This window comes from Rousettus aegyptiacus, unplaced genomic scaffold (genome assembly GCF_014176215.1).
Source record: "Rousettus aegyptiacus isolate mRouAeg1 unplaced genomic scaffold, mRouAeg1.p scaffold_m13_p_9, whole genome shotgun sequence".
NCBI lineage: Eukaryota > Metazoa > Chordata > Mammalia > Chiroptera > Pteropodidae > Rousettus > Rousettus aegyptiacus.
This window is the reverse complement of record NW_023416312.1, coordinates 96,358,042-96,379,367: the sequence shown is the minus strand read 5'-3', so window position 1 is coordinate 96,379,367 and position 21,326 is coordinate 96,358,042. Positions and strand designations below refer to the sequence as shown.

Below are 21,326 nucleotides of genomic sequence, written 5' to 3'. Positions count from 1 at the left end.
GCCAAGGTGTCCCCAGAGCCAGAAGCGGGTCTTGACTGGCTTCACTGGTTCTCTCCAAAGAGAAGTTGCTAGCCCAATTTACATGTGCTGAAGTTCGAAGGCTCAGAGTAGTTAAGTGAGTCATAAGGTAAATGAGTCACACAGCAAGAAATCTCTCTGTTAGGGACCATGTGGACATGTTTTAGAGGGGAAAAAGTGCTATCAAATACCTGACTATGTTTCTGAAGTAGTTATTGTGTTAAAAGAATTATCGTGCTGAAAGTGCCAGTGTATGTCTGTGTGTTGCGGGTGCTGCCTTGGTGAGAGGAAAATTGTAGTTGGAGCCATGGCCATTTCACCCACCTCTGGAGTGGCCACGCGAGGTGCCTCATTGGATTCGCTGTCAGTGGTGCTGCTTTCAGTATCTGAGTCTGACTCTGAGCTGCTCTCTGAGTCACTGGAGCTGCCGGATCCCCCACTGGCTTGCACTGCAGATAGGGGCTGAGGTGTGGCCAAGAGTGGACTGAAAGAAAAATGACATTATTCATTGCATTTTTTGTTCAAACCAGCTGGAAAAGAGGCCAGTTCAGCATAAGGACCTATAATCTATGAGACACAAGCAGAGTGGAGCGTTCTGTCCCATTTACAGATGGGAAATATGAGGTCTACAGTCAAAAGTTTCATTAGAATCAGGTCTGTGTGTGTCCAAGTTCATTGGGTTCCATCATATTGCTTTCCCTCCCAGGAAAGCCTCCTCTCTCACTCCACATTAAAACTGTAAGCCAACATTGCATGCAGATGTAGATGCATAGCCTTGGATCCTTAATGGCTCCATTTTCTTTTACAGTTAAGATAATTTTCATTTTCTGTTGCCATCTTGTTTGGAAACCCACAGGTCTGTCAACGGGTTCTGATCTTAGCTATGCACACAGTATAGTCCTCTCACCAAGAAGGGGAGAGTTCAATTCTCATTTTAATCAGAAGAAACCGAGGTCCAGAGAGGGCTAGAGGCTTGCCTCTGCCTCACAGCTAGTCAGAGAAGTGAGACTAGAACCATGGCCTCCAAGCTCCCTCAAAGGGCAGGGGCTGTGTAGATGAAGCTTTGCTCGCTCACCAGCCACTCACCTCCTGCTGTGTGGCCCAGTTCCTCACAGGCCACAGACCGATACTGGTGCAGGGCCCAGCGGTTGGAGACCCCTTGTATAAAGCACATTCACTGCTGGGTGCCTAGCCCCAGCACCATTGTGACTAGAGTTGATTGTATGACTAAGGGAACAAGAGGATGTACTTCTGAGCCTCCTCCACAATAATTTTTGTAAACTCTTTGTAACCTCTTACCAGTAGGTATGATCATAAAGGACCAACCATCTCTAATGATTGATTTTAAATTCGTATGGCTGACCAAAACATTTGAAAGTTGATACCATTTGCCACTCTGCCTTTATTGACAATCAGTACTCTTCCTTACTAATAATCATTTGCTTTCTGCGCCTTGTAACAAATCAACCTGAGTTGCCTCTTGGCACTCTGGGCTACATCATCGCTTTTCTGTCCTTTTTGTTCATTGTCTCTTTGGACTGAGTTTTGCTCTGCTTTCACACAGAAATTGGGATCTAAACTCAGGGGAGGGCTCTCATCTCTCTCTATCTCATGAGCCCAATCCTGATTTTCGAGATAAGTTTAATCATGGTGAGGGGCAGGCTGAGGGCCAGGGCATATTCGTCACTATGCAGGGAATGCCCCAGCGATCTGCCTGGATGGTCATCTGAACCGCGTTCCCTCTCACACTCCCAGATCCTTGCCTGGCTCCTCCCCACTCAGCTCAGTCAAAAGAGCCCAGGCCTGGTCCTGGAGGGCACCTGGAGAAAAAGGGACCCCAAGGACCCTTCTACTCAAGACTCTGTAAGCACAGAATATTAGTCCTTGCCTGTCCCCACCTCACACCTTCATGGGAGCCCATTCATCTCCAACATTACAGCTCTTGCCCACTGAGCGGGAGCCATACTCATCTGCTGCTTGGAAAGGAACAGGGTCCCTTTCAAACCAGCATGGGCTCCTCATCAGACACTATCCAATGCAGTGAGCCTTTTCATTACATGTGCCTTGTGTCTCTAAAGCCTGCCCTTTTAATCTCCCAGGTAGGTATTTTCTTTCATACAGCAAAAGCTCATTTTAAAATGCTATCTGCTAAGTAAATGCTATCTGCAAGTACATTCCTCTGTCAAATACACCAAGAAATTAGGGGAAGTAGAAAAAACAGGGAACTGTATCCCCTGGAAAAATGCATGTGTGCGTGTGTGTGTGTGTGTGTGTGTGTGTGTGTGTTTGTCTGTGTGTGCATGTGAATGCGACAGTTTCAAATACAGAACAGAGCATCTGCAATACTAAGACTACTAGCTGGTGGATTGAGAGATGAAATCTAACTTGTACTACCATTTATGATAGTCAAGTTAAAAGTCTGTTTCCTAGTTTTCTTTCGTATCCATGCATTAATTTCTGGCCTCTCATAAGACTATGGTCATTCTAATATCACCAAACTAGAATCTAGATTTACTTTGGAATATTTCCTGATAGAGTTTATATTTACTGGATGATTTCTGAGCAATTTCTATAAGAAACCAAATAATCTCAGAGATTATTCCCTCAAAACTAAATGCACTGAGGTGAGATATACATCAAGTACAGATGTGTTATTTACCAGAATAAACTTATTTCTCAGCTAAATCAAAAGAACTTTACAGAATTAGTAGAAACTTGTACATGTGTGTCTATATATAGGTGTTCCTTATCCAAACCCCTTTGCAGGGCAGATGAATTTTGATATTTAGATTTCTTTAATGAAAAAAAAGTAATCTGGCGAATATACCATATATGTAATAGCCAAGTGGGAGCTGGAAAACATGCTTTAATAAAACTAGTTAACATTGCTACAATAACATTCACAGTAAGAGAACTAAATAAAGACTTTAAATAAATATCTGCTCATCAGTTTAGGTCAGGTTTTATCATTAAATGAGTTTCTGTCAAAGTTACTGAAAATAACATTCTCAGAACTTGTTAAATTTCAGAATTGTGATTAAGGGATTGTAAATGTGAACAGAAACCATATATGAAAAATTGGCTATAACTATATGTATGAGTTAATATAGATATATAGATATAGTAGATATGAAATAAAGATTATTTCAAACACAAGAGTAACCTTGACTGAGACCCAAAGAAATGAGACCTGAAATTATGTTTCCCTCAGACTTTTACAGCTAAATCATACCCACACTGATGGACATAGATACTTGGGGATGAGAGAGAAGGTAGTCTTGAGTTCAGAGAAGACACCATGAGAAGTCAAACTCATTTGTGGGAGAGAATAACAGTTATTTAAAATGGAAGCAAAAGTGCTCTCTGTACATTCCTGTGCCTCTACTATCCATCCGCTGTTCTTGGGGTTTCTGGAGAATCTGGCTGCACAAAGCTGCTGAGAAATGTAAATCTTACATCTGAGTCTGACCCCCACCTCTTGTAGACCCACCTTGTTGTACCCAACTGGGGCCACTCCCAGGGACAAAAAGTGAGTACAAAATGAAAACACTGTCTTCACAAGCAGGACAAACATCTGTGTCAGAATGATTGGCCCAGGGTCACATTCTTATCTAGAATTCATGGTAGAACTTTCCAATTATCAAATCATCACAATATTTCACTTTTAGTTCTTCACTGAAGCCTGTTAGCTGTTCAGCTAGTTAAAGTCACTTCTGCTACATTTATTTTCCTATGTTGCTAATTTATTTTCCAAATGTATCTTAAAGTAGTTATGAGTGAAGCTAGCCCATGCAATACTTGATTCTGCCTAGGACATGAAGAATTAATGTGCGATTTACACATTCTTCATTCACCAAACTGTATTAGAATTATTTTCCATGCACCATTTACTCTCATATGTTAATAAAGTGCTTTTAAAAAGAATGCTAGTGGTTACAACAAAGATAATGTGTGATACCAAAAATCATTAACATTTAATATATTAAACCATCTACTCTGCAGTCTGTAAATATTACAAGTATACTCTATGACTTCACCTCTAGTATAATAAAACTTCTCAAAGGACTCATGTTTATAACAAATTCAAAGTCAACTGCTCAACCTTTTCAAAGATAAGATTTTGCTATTGTGTTCATCAGAGTCAGCAGTTTTTACTCAGCGGACCAAGTCTCATTTTTAATCCTAACCCCATTTAGTAAGTCTTCATTGTCATGAACTAGACTGAGGCTTAGCAATACAAGACATTGGCTTAGCAATACAATGACCCTTGTGGAAAAATCCAGGGCTAGGGAAGATCAAAGAGCAGGCCAGTGGGAGAGGTTTTGGAGGTATTTCAGACGTCTTCTCCAGACAAGGTTGGTTGGGCATACTGTGGAAGGCTTGAGTACCAAGGGGGAAAGATGAGTTTTAAGTGATAGTCTAGGCACCTTAATCTCTAGACACGATGGTCTCTCTATACTGATACTGACCAGGCATTTTGCAATAATAGGCTCAATTTATGACACCAGAAGATAGAGAGCTTGGAAGGAACTGGGATTACTTCTCCTGGAGAAGACTCGGGCGAGGAGGAGGGCAGTTGATACGATGATAGTTTTCAAAAACCTTATAGTCTGTCCTATGGGAAGGGGTGTAGACTTCTGCTTAGGGCCTTCCAAGGTTAAACTAAGGTCAAAAATTTAGAGATCTAGTCGGGAAGATTTCGCCTCAATATCATGAAGGACTTTAAAAGTCTATAGCTGGCCTCAGAAAAAAAGCCCCTGCTTTGTAGGTCAGTGAGCTTGATACCCTTAAATATGTGAGGAGACATTTGCACAGTCCAATCTACTTCTTACGCCAGGTCTGAAATGACCCACTCTTGTCCACACTTTACCAGTCACAGAGCTCTTGCATGAACCTTAGTGGATTAAAGCTGCATTTTAATAGGAGTAGTTTATAAATCAGATTTTTCAGTAATTCAGATTAATAGGCTCCAGAAAACTGAACACCCACATCAGTGCTGTCTGATTCTAATCCTAATTTAACTGTAAAGTCTTTTCTGTGAAAATAAATAGGGATAACGAAATGGCCATTCTTCTCAATCGAGCTGTGTGGGCATCCAAAAAAGGAAAGGTTTCAGAATGCGTAATGACTTTGTAGTGGGAAATGTATATAGCAAGGCTTTGACAAGCAAGTTTACTGGGTATTGATCTTGGCAACATATTTCACAAGATTCAAAACTTGCCAGAGACACATAGCATGAGCTGTTTAATGAAGGAGTCCTGTACTAAACCCTTTTCTTTAGCTGAGACTTAAATGAGTTTCATCAATATGACTCTTGCAGTTTTATAGGGATCAAATGTCTGTCTATCAGATAATTTGAAATTCTTCCATATTTGATGTCATCATTAAGTTGTAAAGGGATGGCCCAAGGGCAAAGGAATCAACATTTATAACTGATCCTACCTCTCTACCTCGTTTTCCTCTGTGAACTCTGGATTTCTGGAATGGGATGATATATCTGCCTCACCACACTAGGCCACTAGGGGCAGACACTCTGAACCCTGAACCTATTCTGGCTAAGGCATGGGAGGAAGCCATTTTTTTTCTGAGTTTGTATTTTTGAAATCTACTCCACCTACCTCCAAAAATCCATTTAGCCCAATTGTCCCATAGAAAGTGTATACATAATATATACAACAGACAAAAGCAGAGCTGCTCCAGTGGAAACAAGGTATGGGGCAGCCAGTACGGGAAGGGTGTTCCCAGCAGCTTGTCCTCCTCCCTAGTTTGGCCCTCAAGCACAGTTTGAAAGTAAAGTACCTCATATCCCAGTATTATCATAAGCAACTAAGAATCAATTATGCCCTGTGTCATTAATGCTCTGATGCTATTGACCAGTGGATAGAATTGTGGAATGGCTTCAGGAGGTAATCTTTGTCCAATGTGTGTATATTGGGTATTTGTCCTTCTGTTTGGTCCGGGGTTTGAAATGGAATCTGCTTAACTTATTTGCAAAGAGTAATAAGGAGATGCACATCTATCTGTTCATATTCATTTTCACAGGCAAGTTACCACACATCACATTGTTGAAAGCCCTGACTAAGTGAAGAAATAGAGCTATGGTGGGCAAAATAATGACTCCCTCCAAAAATGTCCACATCCTAATCCCTGGAATCTGTAAATGTGGTACATCACGTGGCAAAAGGGACTTTGCAGATGTGAATAATTTCAGTATCTTGAGATAAGGATATGATCCTGGATAATTTGGCTGGCCCCAATGTCATTGCAGAGTGTCTGGGACCCAGAGCTTCCTATTAGGAAGGCACTAGTAGATTACTGCCACTGCAGTGGGCAATGAAAGAGGTAATATCTTCCAGAGAAGCTGCAAGTCGACCATTTGGAGCTTTCGTGATAACTGAAAATGACTGGCTCCTCACATTTTTCGATCACTGGCAGTTAGTGCCTATTTCTCCTAACTTACCTGATGCTACTTCCTTTCTGTGAGTTTAAGTTATTTGTGCAATGCCTTTTCATAATTACATTTGATTCACAATCAATCATGGCTTGGTTACCCTTTTGTGGACTGACCAGCCCCAGGCCCTAGTCTTCTGTTCCTGCCTATGCCCTTTCTCCCATTTTCAGTCTACTTTACATATCTAAGAACAGCTATGTTTCCCCTACTGGTTTTAGATGATCTCATTTTGAGCATTACCTTGGACACAGTATTATTGCAGGTGGCCTTAGGCTGAATACTTAACATAAGGGTTTCAGTTTCCCCATCTGTAAAATGGAGCTAATACATCACATGGACTTATAAAGAGACTAAATGAGGGCATTTAGGTTAGAGAACTTCATTAATGGTTCTTCTCAAACTTCAGTGTCCATACAAATCACCCGGAGATCTTATTAACATGCAGATTTTAATAATGGATCTGGAATAGATCCCAAGTTCTGCATCCCTAACATATTCCCAGGTGATGCAGACTGCTCTGGCCATTCAGATATAAACTACTGGGGGAAAAATCGTTGGTGAATTTTAAACTAAAGGCTAAAACACAGTTTGAAGTCGACTGTGGATTTTCTCTTTCCATAATTATTCTGTCCTCCTTTAGCAACAGAGAAAATTGACAGTGTTATGTCACATTTAATCTAATCTGGTCAAGTGTAAGCTTTCTTCAGGCAATTATTCCTGAACAGGTTTTATCAGATTCCTTCCTAGAACTTACAACTTGCCTCAGGCTCCCTGCCTGAACCAAGGGTGGACCACATGCATGAGTCTTTCCTCCGAATGTGTCCTATGGATCACTACAAAGGTCAAAAGTGGCTTACCACTGTCCTAGCTGAGGGTCAGTGTGGTATTAAACTTCATGAATGGTCATAACTGAGAACTAGAACATAATTCATAATGATTGTATTAGTCTCAGCTACGATGTACAGAGCATGCACTGTGTGCCAGGAACCGGGTTCAGCACTTTCCCTGTGTTTCTTTTATAATACTCACAACAGTTCTTTGAGTTAGATACTTTTACTACTTCTATTTTACAGCTGAGAAGATTGATACGTAGTACCAAACAATATCATGTCCAAAAATAGTTTTAAGGGAAGTTTGTGGGACAAAGTTCAACATGCAGTTTCAAAGAAACAAAGAACAAAAAACAAAAACAAACAAAGAAACAAAAACAAGGCATCTGGATTCAGCTGCACTGCTGTATGAGGTAAGATGACACAGTGGAGGATGCCAGTATGTTCCCCATAGGGCTGGTCAATGCTGGCTAACCAGCAATTGTATCTTGAGAGCAGTACGATTTGCATTTAGAAGAATAAGCTGATCATTTAGTTTTTTTTTTCTGGAAATAATTAAAAACCACACTGACTTTTCTGCTATCAATCAGAGCTGTTTCAATCAAACAGCCAAAGAGGTGGAAAAAATCTTATACAGCTAAGTATTTTTGTCTCTTTTGCTTTTAAAGTCCATTTTAAAAAATGGAAGCAAGGGAGAGAATGAAGGCAAACAAGTGGACATGAACACTGATGCCTGTGAGCCCGGTCTCCACCAAAGCAGAAGATGAATGACTGGCAGCTTGCATTCATAAGGAACTCAGAGAGGGCTGGATGCCAGAAATCTATAACAAGGTCAAAGCCTTCCGATAAAGAATTACAACAGTCACAAATCCTAGATGAAGCGGGGTGTGTACTTTGACTGGGCGACAAATCTGGAAGCTGTTTCCATGCAGGAATCTCCCACTGTGTCTACAGAACTGGTCTGGAAATAGATGGGGCCCAACTGTCTGCCAGGAGAGTCCAGGCAGCAGATAGGCCAGATTCCTTGGAAGGGGGCAAAGCAGGCTGGACACAGGCTCAGAGTGGCTCAGCACAAGCTTCTGCCTTTATCATTGCTTGATGTCTTCTTTCTGTTGCCCGTCATGCTTAGAGTTACCTCTCGATTTGGGAGGTGGACATTCCTCTTCCAAGCTCTCCCTAGACTACATTTCTTCTTTGTTGGCTTTCAACGCCAATCTCCTTATCAGTATTGTCTGCTCCCCTTCATGTCTGATTTGTTAACTGATGTATCATGAACACTTGATTTAGAGGGTGAGCTTCCAGGGCCAGAGGGCTTATCAACCACACACAGGTGCGTGTGCGTGCACACACACACACACACACACTCTCTCTCTCTCTCTCTCTCTCTCTCTCTCTCTCTCTCTCTCTCTATCTCTCTCTCTGTAAAATGCCTAGTACTCTTAAGACACCCTAGAATAAAGCCACAAAGACATTTTCTGTATAGATCTCTGGGAGAACCATTTGCAGGCACATCTACTGTCTATCGTCTATGTCTCTATGATGTGTCCCAATAGAATAGCATCATTGTTGGATCGACAAAACCAAAATACTTTTTAAGTGCAGAGAGCTTGATAATGTTCCAGCATTTTCACTATTATGACCTCATTTGATTGCTACAAGAATACTGGTGGTAGTGGAGCCTGGAAAGGGGGCATTAGATGAAACAAGTGTCCTCCCCACTTCACTCATGAAGCTCTGGGACATTTTAGCTAAAGTCATGAGGCTGTGACCCAAAGGGTGGAGTGGTTCACCAGCCTACTGTGAAAGTTTCTAAACATTAAGTCCAACTTGATAAAATGAAAAAATAAAATCAGGGATCCACTACAATATCCATCCTTGCAATCTTATCAAAAGTACCAGGAACACAGAATTAATACTACTTTCTTCAAGTGATCTAATGAGATAGGTTGCAAGAATTTGGTGTTGAAAATAGTGAAGACCTTCAACTCTTTATGCTAGGAAAATCTTGTTGCATTTGACTCATTCAAATGACAAATTTCACTGAGGCTGAAGAAAAAGACATAGTTGACAACTAAAATGCTCCATATATTAATAGTTTATGAATATTAAATAGGGAAAACTTAAATACCTTTTATGTTTCACATCATTGTAGTTTTTAAAATTGTATTTTTTAAATACACAATAAACATGTACTGAATTCAAAATATACAGGAAGGAATACAACGAGAAGTGTGTCTCTTCTGACCCTTTACTGTCATCTTACCCAATTTTCCAAAGTTTTCCACTGTTAACAATTTCTTATGATTCTTTCAACGATATTTCATACACTTCTGAAGAGTGATACGTTTGCTTTTAAAATAAAGTTTTTTTTAAAAAAAATTATAAAAGTAATACCTAAAAAATTACTGTATGTGGAATGGCAGGGCATTCAATGAATGGCATTGAAAGTCACATACATAATTTCTAAATAAATACTCATACAGTTTCCTTACCGAACGTGTCTTCATAAGTATGTCTTAAATATACTATAAACATGAGCATTAAAATGCCTAAGCGAGTCTACAGCTATGCCACCCTGAACAAGCCCAATCTCGTCTGATTTTGGAAGCTAAGCAGGGTCGGGCCTGGTTAGTACTTGGATGGGAAACCACCTAGGAAGACCAGGTGTTGTAGGCATAAAAAAGAATTAAAATAAATAAATAAAAATAAAATTACCTAAGTGAATGGCAAAAATAGCAACTTGCAAAATTGCAGTGTCTCACTCTAGCACAAGGAAGAGGAAATAACATGACATATCCATAGCTGTGAGGAGCGGAAGCTGCTCAGACAACCTTTCTGAGTGGGACCAGGGCACGTGCCCTTATCAGGAAGCAGTCACTGTCAGTCCTCCAACATGAAACTACTTAAAGATGTGGTCAACGTGTGCCCCCCAACAATCCCTCTCCTGCTTACTCCCCACTGCAAATCAGATGTTCTTTTCTTATCCTCCTTGACCTCACTCCCTGTTGGACTAAAAGCTTTGACTTTTTTTGTACCTGGTCCCAGTGACCACAGGCAACAAGAGATCTCTTGGATTCAGAATTTACAATGACTTCCTCACAGACAGATGTACTCTTCTCTACAAGATTTTAGAGATCTATCTCCTTCATCACTCTACCTTAGTGCCAGTTTTTATTCTCCTCTATTTCCAACACACCTGTCACTTTTGTCTTCTCCTTGCTCCCACATTGCCTCTGTACCTTTGCTTACCCTGTTTTGTGTGTGTGTGTTTAGAATGACACTTTCCCCTTCTTTTCTGCTTGCTTAAATATTTATCTTTTAAGCTCAAATTCAAATAATACGAAGTCTTCTCCAGCGACTTTAATTTTCACAGATACCACCCTGTTCTGATTTCTTTTCACTAGTTGCATCACAGTTTATCACTTAATTATTCTTGAATTATTTCATTGTGCTAACCTTTTGCCTTCCCATCTAAATTGTACATTCCTTGATGACAGGGGCCAGACTGTACAATCATTTTGTGTATCTTCAGGTGACCAGAATGGTAACTCATATATAATTTTCTTGTTATGAAGAAATACTCCAAATGGCCTCATAATGAATAGAAAATCAGCAAAAACAAGGTCACCTGGTAACGAATAATACATAACTATGAAAAGTCTATGTATTGTTGGCCCTCAACAGAAGTCAGTACTTAGGCCAGCACACACAACAACAAAACAACCTGAATCATAAGTTAATTTGACGAAAATAGTTAAGCAAATAGGTTGGCTGATGATGGATTTATAACCTTTCAAATGGTTGTATGGATACTGACCCTTCATATTGCCCTTTGTTCAGTTTCAGTTCCATTGACAAAACACAACTTCTTTGAATGGACATTTTAATGTAATTGGTATTTAGAGTAACAGTCATTGATGAGTCATGTACATGCATTCACATAAGTAATAAATGGTGTGGCTCTTATTCAGAATGAATGCCATATATACACAAACCTTCCTATTTTTAATTAAAATGATGATTCCATTATGCAATTTGTGTAAAATGTGATCTACCCTCGTCATATCATTTTGATACATTAACCAGACCAGTCTACATCGTGCCTGATATTAACTCCCTTCCTAGTTGATAATTTTTTCTAGTGGCATAATTAATTTCTTCATGGAAGAAAAAATATTCAATCAATTTGGGATTAAATATGAGGTTGAAGGACTTTCACAGAAGATAGAACTAAATCTCCTAGTCCACATGCATTGCTAATTATGACACACTCACATTAAGAACAAGAAGGTGTTCCCTTCCCATGATAAATGGGCCTGAAAATCCTCCCCAGCATTTACTATAAATCACAAAAACCATTAATAAACAGGCAGGAAAAAAATGACAGTTTCTACAAGAATTCACTCCCATTCTTTGTCTAAGACTATCAATGTCATATTTAAAACTGACATCTTAAATCTTCTATACAGAAGCTCTCTAAGTCAAAAAAGCCCAGCAATTTTAAACAGAATTTCCTACTCCAGTTATTTTGAATGACAGCAAAGGAAAAACTGGCTCTTTAATCCTGTAATGCTATCTGCCTGAAAATTGTACTTTCCAGCTAATAGTTTCCCTTTTCATCAATGCTAAATTAAAGGAGGTCAAGTGCAAATGAGAGAAGAGGGGACCACACCTTCCTCATACTTGGGGAGCTCATTTGATCTTGCACCCAACTTGTTTTTGATGTCAAGAGGAAAAGTCTGATCATGGCCACCAGTAATTAGATAGCTAAGTACAGGCAGCAACTTTTTCAACGTTGACTCATGTATATGGAATGGCAGAGCTTACACTCGAATTTAGATCAATAGCAACAAGAGTGGCAACCCCATATTACAAATGAATCCAGAGCCACTTAAAAGCTGACATAAAAAGAAATGGAAACAAACTTAGGCATTTCTCCAAGAGTTAGAAGAATCTTTGATAACGACAAACAGGCTAACAGTAATAAGGTCAGGGTGTTTGGTTTTGTCACTAAGAATAATTTGTCATGTGGAGGAATTGTCAAGCAGAGAGTTAGGGGAATTTAGCAATTCTAAAGTAGGTAGAATTTAGATTTAAAAGGGTTTCAAAATAGACAATTAAAAATGCCTTCTGATGTTAAGCAAATTACTCTTGTGGACATCAGAAAAACCTGGGAATCTGCATGTCCTGAGAGATATATCAATAGCAAGTCGCAATTATATAGGGTCCCTACCAGCTAAGCCCAAACACATGTACATCTCAGGGATTACAATGAAGACAAGACATTCATAACTTGGGGCTGGGAACAGATGTTAAATGTCCAAAAAAAGAAAAAAAAAATATGCTCACTTGCAAATCACATAAGATATGTACTTTTTAAACTGAGATGTATGTTTTCTAGCCTGCTGGTATCAATATCTCAAATTCCATTGCAGTTTCCGGGAGCCTACACTGCTCTAGCTTCATAAGGACGAGACCCTGGTACATCACTCTGACAGTTGGAAATGGGCAAAAAAATTGGTGGAAAAAATATTTTCCAGAAAAGTTATGTATTAAAATGTGCCTTTTGGCTATATTTATATTTCAATATGTATTTCAGGAAACTATGCCTAAATTCAAGGTGTTGGAGAGAGAATGTGTGTGTGCCCATGTTTGAGTGTGTGTGTGTGTGCATTGAATGAGTATGTATGTGAGTGTATATACATCTATTGGATAAAATCCAAGATGGCTAATACCAAGAGAAGTAGAATAATTTCAGCATCAATTAAAATGGTTAAGAAATAAAACAGTATTGGGAGAAGCATAATCATTCAAGTGAGATGCATAATATTAATTTAAAAATACTATTGATATTAGCTGACTAAGGACAGAAATGTTGATTTCTGTAGTACATGTTGGCCATTAATCATTTAATAAAGAAGATATTATGGCCAGCAAATGTTTATATTAACCCCATTTGGGTTCTTCTAGCCATATTTTAATAGAATATACAAATTTACATTCACATATATGAGAGTCAAATGTTACTCAAGTTCTCATCACACACACAAAGGTTAGTTTTACAAATAAGGACATGTAAAGGCAAAAAGTCTGAAAGAACTGAAGTACTGGTTATTTTTCTATCTGTCAGATATGATTCATTAAATATACAAAGGAAATGGGAACTCTTTCAGATAACCATGAAACTCATGGAAACTGATAGACTTCTAATATATGGGAAAAACCTACGTATTCGTCAATAGATGAATGAATAAAAAAAAGTGATGTGATGTGATGTGCGTGTGTGTATATACATATAATGGAATATTACTCAGCCTTGAAAAAGAAGGAAATTCTGCTATTTGCAACAACATGGATGAGCCTGGAGGACATTATGTTAAGTGAAATAAACCAGACGCAAAAAAAATACTGCATGTTCTCACCTATCTGTGTCATCTTTAAAAAAAAATCCAACTCATAGAAGCAAAGAGTAGAACAGTGGTTGCCAGGGGCTGGGGAATGGGGCAAAGGGGGAGATGTTGGTTAAAGGGTACAACCTTTCAGTTATAATATGAATAAGTTCTGAAGATCCATATACAGCATGGTGACTAGAATTAGTGATGATGAATTGTATATTTGAAATTTGCTGAGAGAGTTGACCTCAAGTGTTTTTGCCACCAAAAAGATAAAGTAATCGTGTGAGGAGATGAAAGTGTTAATTAGCTTGATTGTGGTAATCATTTCACAATATTTATGTATATCAAAACATCACGTTGTACACCTTGAATATATGCAATTTTTATTTGTCAATCATACCTCGATAAAGCTGGAGAAAAAAAACTAATAGGCTTCCAGTTGGGGGTAGGATGATAATAAGTTCCTGATGTTGGAACTATGGTTTATATAGAATTGACCTACTCTTCAAGTAGTATAGATGATCTAATATATACCTAATATTGATGCTCTCCTGGATATTTTCAATAAATTTTTATCTTGTCCAGAAAAATAACAAGGCATAGAATTACTTTTCTTTCCTCTTTCTCTTCCCCCTCTTCTTCCTCCTCTGTCTCATTTTGGTATCTTACTTGTAAGTCTTATTATTCAACAAAATACTGTCCATTATTAATGGTCTTTTATTTCAGAATTGTATTTAAAAACGACATGAGAAAGTCCATTTTTAGAAATGTTTTCAGTCTATGCCCTTTTGAATTATTTGAGTCATTATAATGGGAGAATTTTGTCCCCAATCCTCCTCTAAATAATCTTATATGCCTATAACAGGCTAATGCTATGAAAAATAACATTACAAATCAAATATTTCAAAGTTTAATATCTACATTTCTAACGGTTCTCAGTTAACTCCATTCTATAATGAGCAAGGAGAAAGAACCCAACGTCCTGTAATTTGCATGTTATTAATATTGTTACAGAAGGGGGCAAGAAAGGGCACAGCATCAACTGAAACATAAAGAGATTTTAATCACTGCTTCCCTTGCTGTGCTTTTTCTTTAGAGATGATATCTTTGGGAGCCCATCTTGTGTTAATTGTGTTTCCAAATGGTACACAGATCTGCAAGAAGAGACCAAAGCAACTTTTGCTCTGTGATTTTACTTCCATTTAATATGATGGTTTATACATTGTGGTTTATTCATTTACTGGTCTGATGGTTTTTATGAGTTGATTTCAACACAGGTTCTTTTCCAGTATCACGTTTTATAAAGATATGGAGAATGTAATATAAGTCTGATACAATTATGGTTATACGCCACGCAAGACAATACTGTAAATATGAGAAGAGTCTAAAAAGCTGCTTAGCAAAATGATCTTAATATACAAGGCAGTGTGAAAATGTAAGAGGAATCTATAATGACAACTAAGATTAGCCATTTGCTCTCTAACCTTATTTACAGAAGCAATCAGAGGTATTCAGGTCGAGTTAATGACCCTGTCTCCCATTAATTCAATTGTCTACAAACAACACTGGTGCAGTGGCTGTCTCAAAGTCTGCCACACAGTCTCAGAGGGAATACATAAGACTCCATTAAAAGTGACAATAATAATGCATTTATTACTGAAATGCTATTGTATTATAAATAAATTCCTCATGTTAAATTATGCTCCATGCTTTAACAGAAATTCAATTACTGAAATAATAAAAAGATGGTGTATTTGCCAAGTGCTTGGACTATAATTTGGCTGCTTAGTTACCAGCAGTTGGCTGTTTTGCAATTTTTCCTTCATAGACTATTTCTTTTGAATAAATGCCAGACTTTTTCATACAAATTTTATGAACAAGTTGCAAAATGAAATTTTGAGCTTTTGAATCCAATTATGAAAGACATAACTAAATCTATTATTGAAAAAAAATCTAGTAAGCCCTTTCTGCTGTTGTTCAAAACTGTCTGGTAATTGAGGTAAGCACAGGTGCTGCTCATTATGGACCATTGTGCACCATCTGAATTCTGGGAACTGTGGAATTCAGATGGTTTAAACTCTGTTTGTGTGAATAACAAACAGGCCTGATTCTGCACTTGTTTGTACAAGCTTGTACATAGCTCATTTGGGACTTCAAAGACACCTGCTTACCCTTTTGAATCCAAAACAGTATCATTTATGTTCTGGCTATCCTTTCGATGACAATTTTGCAAAAGCAACAGATTTTGTGCTCTCCCCTCATTCCTACCATCTTTTCTACCATGCAGTGACTTCGACACATCCTTGTCTTTGGTGATAGGAAAATTAGTTGAGTCAGGCTATGGCAATTATCCAATGACAAGAGAAGACACAGAGCATGTGGTAAGAACTCTTAAGATCTGCTCTCAGTCTCATTGTCTTCATATGGGTCATGTGAAAACCAAGAACCTTTTATCACATTCCTGCTTTCAGAATGCAAAGGAAAAACTACTCTTAACTGTAGTCTCTTCTCTCGTCCCATATGGCCATGGGCCAGAAGCCATCAATTGAGCTGGCTTGCCTGAAGAGGCTGGAGCCTGCACCACAATCCTCAGCTTCTGAGTAATGTCACACGCCAAGCTGAACACCTAAGCCCTGAAGTAGTTTCTTGGTGTTACGACTAACTTTAATTATTCAGTGACTTTGCATTTTTTCTTGTTTTATTGAGGTCTGCTGTAAAGATAACACCTAGAAAATATGGAGTAATGGAGAAGTAGTTCTGTTGCATAGCAAACAAATGTGGGTTCCCCTACATCCAGCTCCAACTCTGGGACCCCCGCCCACTTCAGCCACCACCCCCGTCTACCCATAATGACTACAGGAAATAGTAGAAGATGTAGGGAATGAAAAATAGAAGAAATTATGTATGGAAGGTTTTAGGCTTGAAAAGTCTACTTGGACACATCCCAACCCACCCACAGTGTTTACAGAATGTAATTCTTCTAGTTTAACAGACACTTATACTCTGAGGTCCTAAAGAAGTGTAATGGTAAAGCAGAGGAGTCAACTCACATCCATGTACGAAGGCATAATGGAATATTACCCAGTGCACTGCTAACTTGACACTTTATTACACGTCTATTTACCTTGTCCATCAGGCAAAAGTTATAGTCATGACAATGCTTAATAAAGCCAATCAAAGTAGCGATCAGCCCAAGTAAGTTCCTGTACGTCAGATATTAAATATGACTAATGTGGTTTGACAGTACTCCGCAGAAGGTTCACTGGAATCTTATCTTTTCCCTTATCGTTATCACAGAGAGTGCAAGGTAAAGCTCTGCAGGAATATAAATTACTTGGAAAACCTCATAGACAATATTCTACTGTGTCTCATTTGCACTTAAAAAAAGGTGCCCTACAGACCTTATGTACTTTTAAGATTTATCTGAAAGATACATGAAGAAGACTTCCAGCCAAAGAAAAAAATGTACATATTTAATGGAATTAGATCTCCAGGCAAGAAAATGTCAAAAGAAAAGGCAAAATATTAAAGCGATGCAAGGTGTTCCTTCCGCAGCTTTCCTGCTTTGATAAATATCTTCTGGGATGTCATTTACTAGAAAGTCGTGATTTTACAAAATGGAAAAAAAACCCAGAGTATAAAATATACTCTCTTTATTGCCGAAGCAAGTTGCTATTTTCACATTTCTCTCTGAAATCTGCTTTTGTCAGCCAGAGGCCTTGATATTTGCTTTTATATCTGCTTTTTTATCATTCTTATTGAAAACATGGCAATTATTGTGAAACACTCAAATTGCAGGCACACTTCTGATTACATGGCAGGGACAGAGCTGGGGCTATGGGTTGACACAAAGTTCTCACATCCTCTCCAGCCTCTAGGAGGAGGCATGTTGTCTGGAAGAAAGATCACGGAGATTTTTTTTGGTGGGGGGCGGGACGGAGTCTGCTAAGAGAGCTGTGGGAAGGCTAGTATGGGGTGATACATGGACTTGTCCTGGAGAGCAGAGAGCACTAAAAGCATTACCTCTGAAAATGAGATCTTGAGATAGAGGAGAACGGCAAGAATATGAAATTTGGACTTAGACTTTTTTAAGAACGCACAGGTTCCTAGTCAATGTTTTCAAATGACAAAAAAACTAAGCTCTTTGTTAGCCTATTGTGAAGCCTACCAAGAAAGTTTCATGTACATTTAATTTTAAAATAGGTTAGGTTCCTCTCCTGAGTTAGATGCCTGAATATAAGACCTGCACAAGATATAGGATGTGATGCACATCTTCTTTTATCCAACAGTCTCTTATCACTAAATCTTCTTTTACACCATTACCACTGACATGTAATATAATAACCATAATACTAATACTATTTAGTTCTACCAGGTTCTCAGTATGTGTCATGGCTTGTCCACGGACACAGCCAGTAAGTGGCTAGGAAGAAACACTTCCACTTTTTGTTGTTTTTCTGTTTGTTTTGCCAGAACGCACTTTGCAAAGTTCAGCTCTATTTCAGCCAATCACCTGTCCACATGTGCATTTTTAGACAGAACTACTGTAGGAAAGTACTAAAATCTTTAAATATGTTTTCATAAAATTATCTGTAGCCTTCTCTAATAACAATTGAAAAGGCATACTGTTTACTAATTATGCTTAAGTTAGCAATGATGATGATGATGATAGCTACTAATTTTTAGGTTCATACTGTGTGACTGGTCCTATGACAACCATTTTTCATGAAATCTCACTTAATCCTCACAGCAGCTCCATGGTGCACATAGTATTATTATCCTCATTTGACAGGTAAGAAAACTGAGGTTTAGAGAAGTGAAGCAACTTGTGTCAAGATTTGAATGGTGTTTCTGATTTCAAGTTTGTGATGCTTTGCTACTATGCTATATTGAATTAACTTGGGATTAACTCAAATATGTAGTTTAAATAAAATATTCATCACTGTCATTTTGGTTTCTGGTTTTGAAATACCCAGTTTTAAGAGGCAAATGGCCTTTCAGTAACAATTTTATAAAAACAGAGCAGAGTTATTATATGGTACAGTTGCAGAGGATCTTGGGGATTTTTAATCCATTTCTTGAATTGTCAGAAGGGGAACTGAGGTTCAGCAAACTTCCTGTGAGTAAAGCAATCTCCTAAACACTCATCTTGATCCCACTGGCTGTGGCCATTTTGCTTTGGTGGTAGACAGGAGCTGCTGAAAATTGACAACCCAGAGATGGAAATCATTTTGTTTAAAACAACCAGCTATTTTGTTTTGAGGGCTGGTTCGTGATCAGCCACAAGCCAGAATTTGACTGATTCCATGGTCTAAAAACATAATGGTGACAAAATGGTGTGTGTGGTTTTATACATGTGTATGTGCTTAAAGCAGAGAGTCTGATTCCACAGGTCTGTAAGTGACCTCATATCTAGATTTCTTAAGAGACTTCATAGGTGATTTTGATGGATGTCCAAACTTGGGAGCCAGCGGCTTAAGAGAAATGTCCTTATGTATTTCCTCTTCAATATTAGTATTAGAAAGCTAATGAGCAACTAACATTCTCCCAGTCAAAGTATTGGAAAAATTATTCAAATATTTCTACATTATTATCACACTGTTAAATAATGACTGTAATAAATTATGGAGTTAATAGTAATAGTATTTTTCCAAGTGTTCAGGCTAAAAGTCTTAGAATCACAGGCTAAAAAAATCCTGGAATCATTCTTGACTTCTATAATTTTTTCATATCACCATTCAATCAAACCATGAGCAAATCTTATCTGTTCTCCCCTCAAATATATCTAATCCATTCACTCTTCACCAACTTTGCCACCCTGGTCCAAGCCCCTATCATTCTCACCTGGGTTATGGCAATAATCTACTTATTGTTCTCTCTGCTTCCACTTCTGACTCTCATAGTCTCAATAACCACAGTGTGATCCTAACATGACATAAATCTGGTCAGGTCTCTTGTCTACTCACAATCCTCCAGTGACTTTCGATTTAGAGGCTTTCCAATGGCCTATCACCTCTCATACAATGGTACGACCTCCTCTCCTAACATTCTCACCCTTGTTCTCCTTTAATTGAACTATCTTCTTTACTGTTTCTAGACACACAAGGTTCCAGCCTGTCTCAGAGTCTTTTCATGTGCGAGTCCTCTTCTTGGAATGATCTTCCCCCAAATCTCTGCAAACTCATTCCCTCATTTCCTTTAGGTATTTACTCAGACACTAGCTCTAAGTGAGGCCTTCCCCAGCCACCTTATTTAAAAATGCAACTGCAAAAAAATAATAATAATACAAAAAAAAATAAAAATGCAACTCCACTCCATCCCTCTCTAGCATTGTCCCCTGATTTTTTTTCATGGCACTTGTCAACTTCTAACGTATTTTATCTCTATATATTTATGTCATTTATTATCTGTTTTATCTCTATATATTTATGTCATTTATTATCTGTGTCCACCTGATAGAATATAAACTCCGGTAGGGCACAGCTTCAGACTATTTTGTTTCTCTATCTCCTAGAATAGTACCTGACATCTAGTGGGTATTCTATAAACATTTGATGCATGAATGCATGAATAAATGTAAATAAATGTAAAAGTGTGCATTTCATGAATTAGGTAAGGTTGGCGGATTCAAAAACTGACAAAGGAAACTGCTAACAATAACAGGGATAAGAGTGCCTGTTTATTGAGCAACTACTCTGTGCCAGGGGCTGAGTACCTGAGACAAGTTACCTTGATTACCTCACAATAATTCTCTGAACAGATGGAAACAGTGCTGAAACCAGGTGAACCCAACTGCAGAGAGGTAGTCTATGAGTTTGACATTGCGAGGTAGCAAGGAAGGCTCCTTAGAGTGTATATAGCTGGATCCAGTTTCCCAGACCCTGAGGCTTGGGTTGGTTAAGCAAACTTGCTTAAGATCACACAGCTAATAATTGGAAGAGCTAGTAGTCAACTCTAGGTCAGTCTGAATCCAGAGCTCTTCCTAATATGCAGAAGGGAACAACAAAGAGAGTGGTAGATGCCTGCATGGCTCATTCTTTCCAAACCCAGAGAAGAGCAGTTGCCTCTCGACAGGCTTTTTGTGAATCTCCAAGGAACCAAGAGCAGTTCTCACTGGTTTCTAATCTATAAAATTCTTGGGAGATTAAGGGGTCTCGGGTCATAACCAATTTCAAATTATGGGTACCTTAAGTTCCCATATGAGTCACCCTTGGAAGCATATCCAAAATGACAACAATCCATGTAGTGTTTTTGAGAGTTGGACTTGGAGAATGTCTCATCCATCACTCTTACTCTACTGCAGAATAGACTGGGACCTACAGAGGGGAGGGACATGCTGAGTTGGACACAGATTTGATGGGAAAGCGCTAGTCTCTTGGCTCCCAGTGGAGTCTACGACATGTTTGCCATATTGAGGCTGACATTGGCCTAAGTCATGTTTTCCCAAATCAGTGATAGCAGCAAAAAAAGGTAGAAATAAAGTCCAAGTTACATGTAAATAGCAAACCAACGACACAGATGGTTGGGTTTAAGGATGAACACACTGTAATCGCCACTCCTTTTCTTTTGGACTGGATCCTTCCCATAACGGTGTTCTGAGCCAGTCCTCCAGCACTCAACTGGTCAAAAGAC

The 21,326-nt window shown here is 38.6% G+C and overlaps 1 protein-coding gene and 1 pseudogene across 8 annotated transcripts in view; one reads left to right on the top strand and one right to left on the bottom strand.

Moving 5' to 3' along the window:
* The window catches only part of AFF2 (AF4/FMR2 family member 2), a 445,289-nt gene that overhangs the window by 38,779 nt on the left and 385,184 nt on the right, over positions 1 to 21,326 (bottom strand). For all 8 annotated transcript variants that reach the window (XM_036227103.1, XM_036227107.1, XM_036227104.1 and 5 more), the window contains one exon: positions 343 to 502. In XM_036227103.1, the coding sequence (XP_036082996.1) occupies positions 343 to 502 (160 nt within the window). The remainder of the gene's footprint in view (positions 1 to 342; positions 503 to 21,326) is intronic.
* On the top strand, positions 9,857 to 9,975 carry LOC118608062 (annotated as a pseudogene).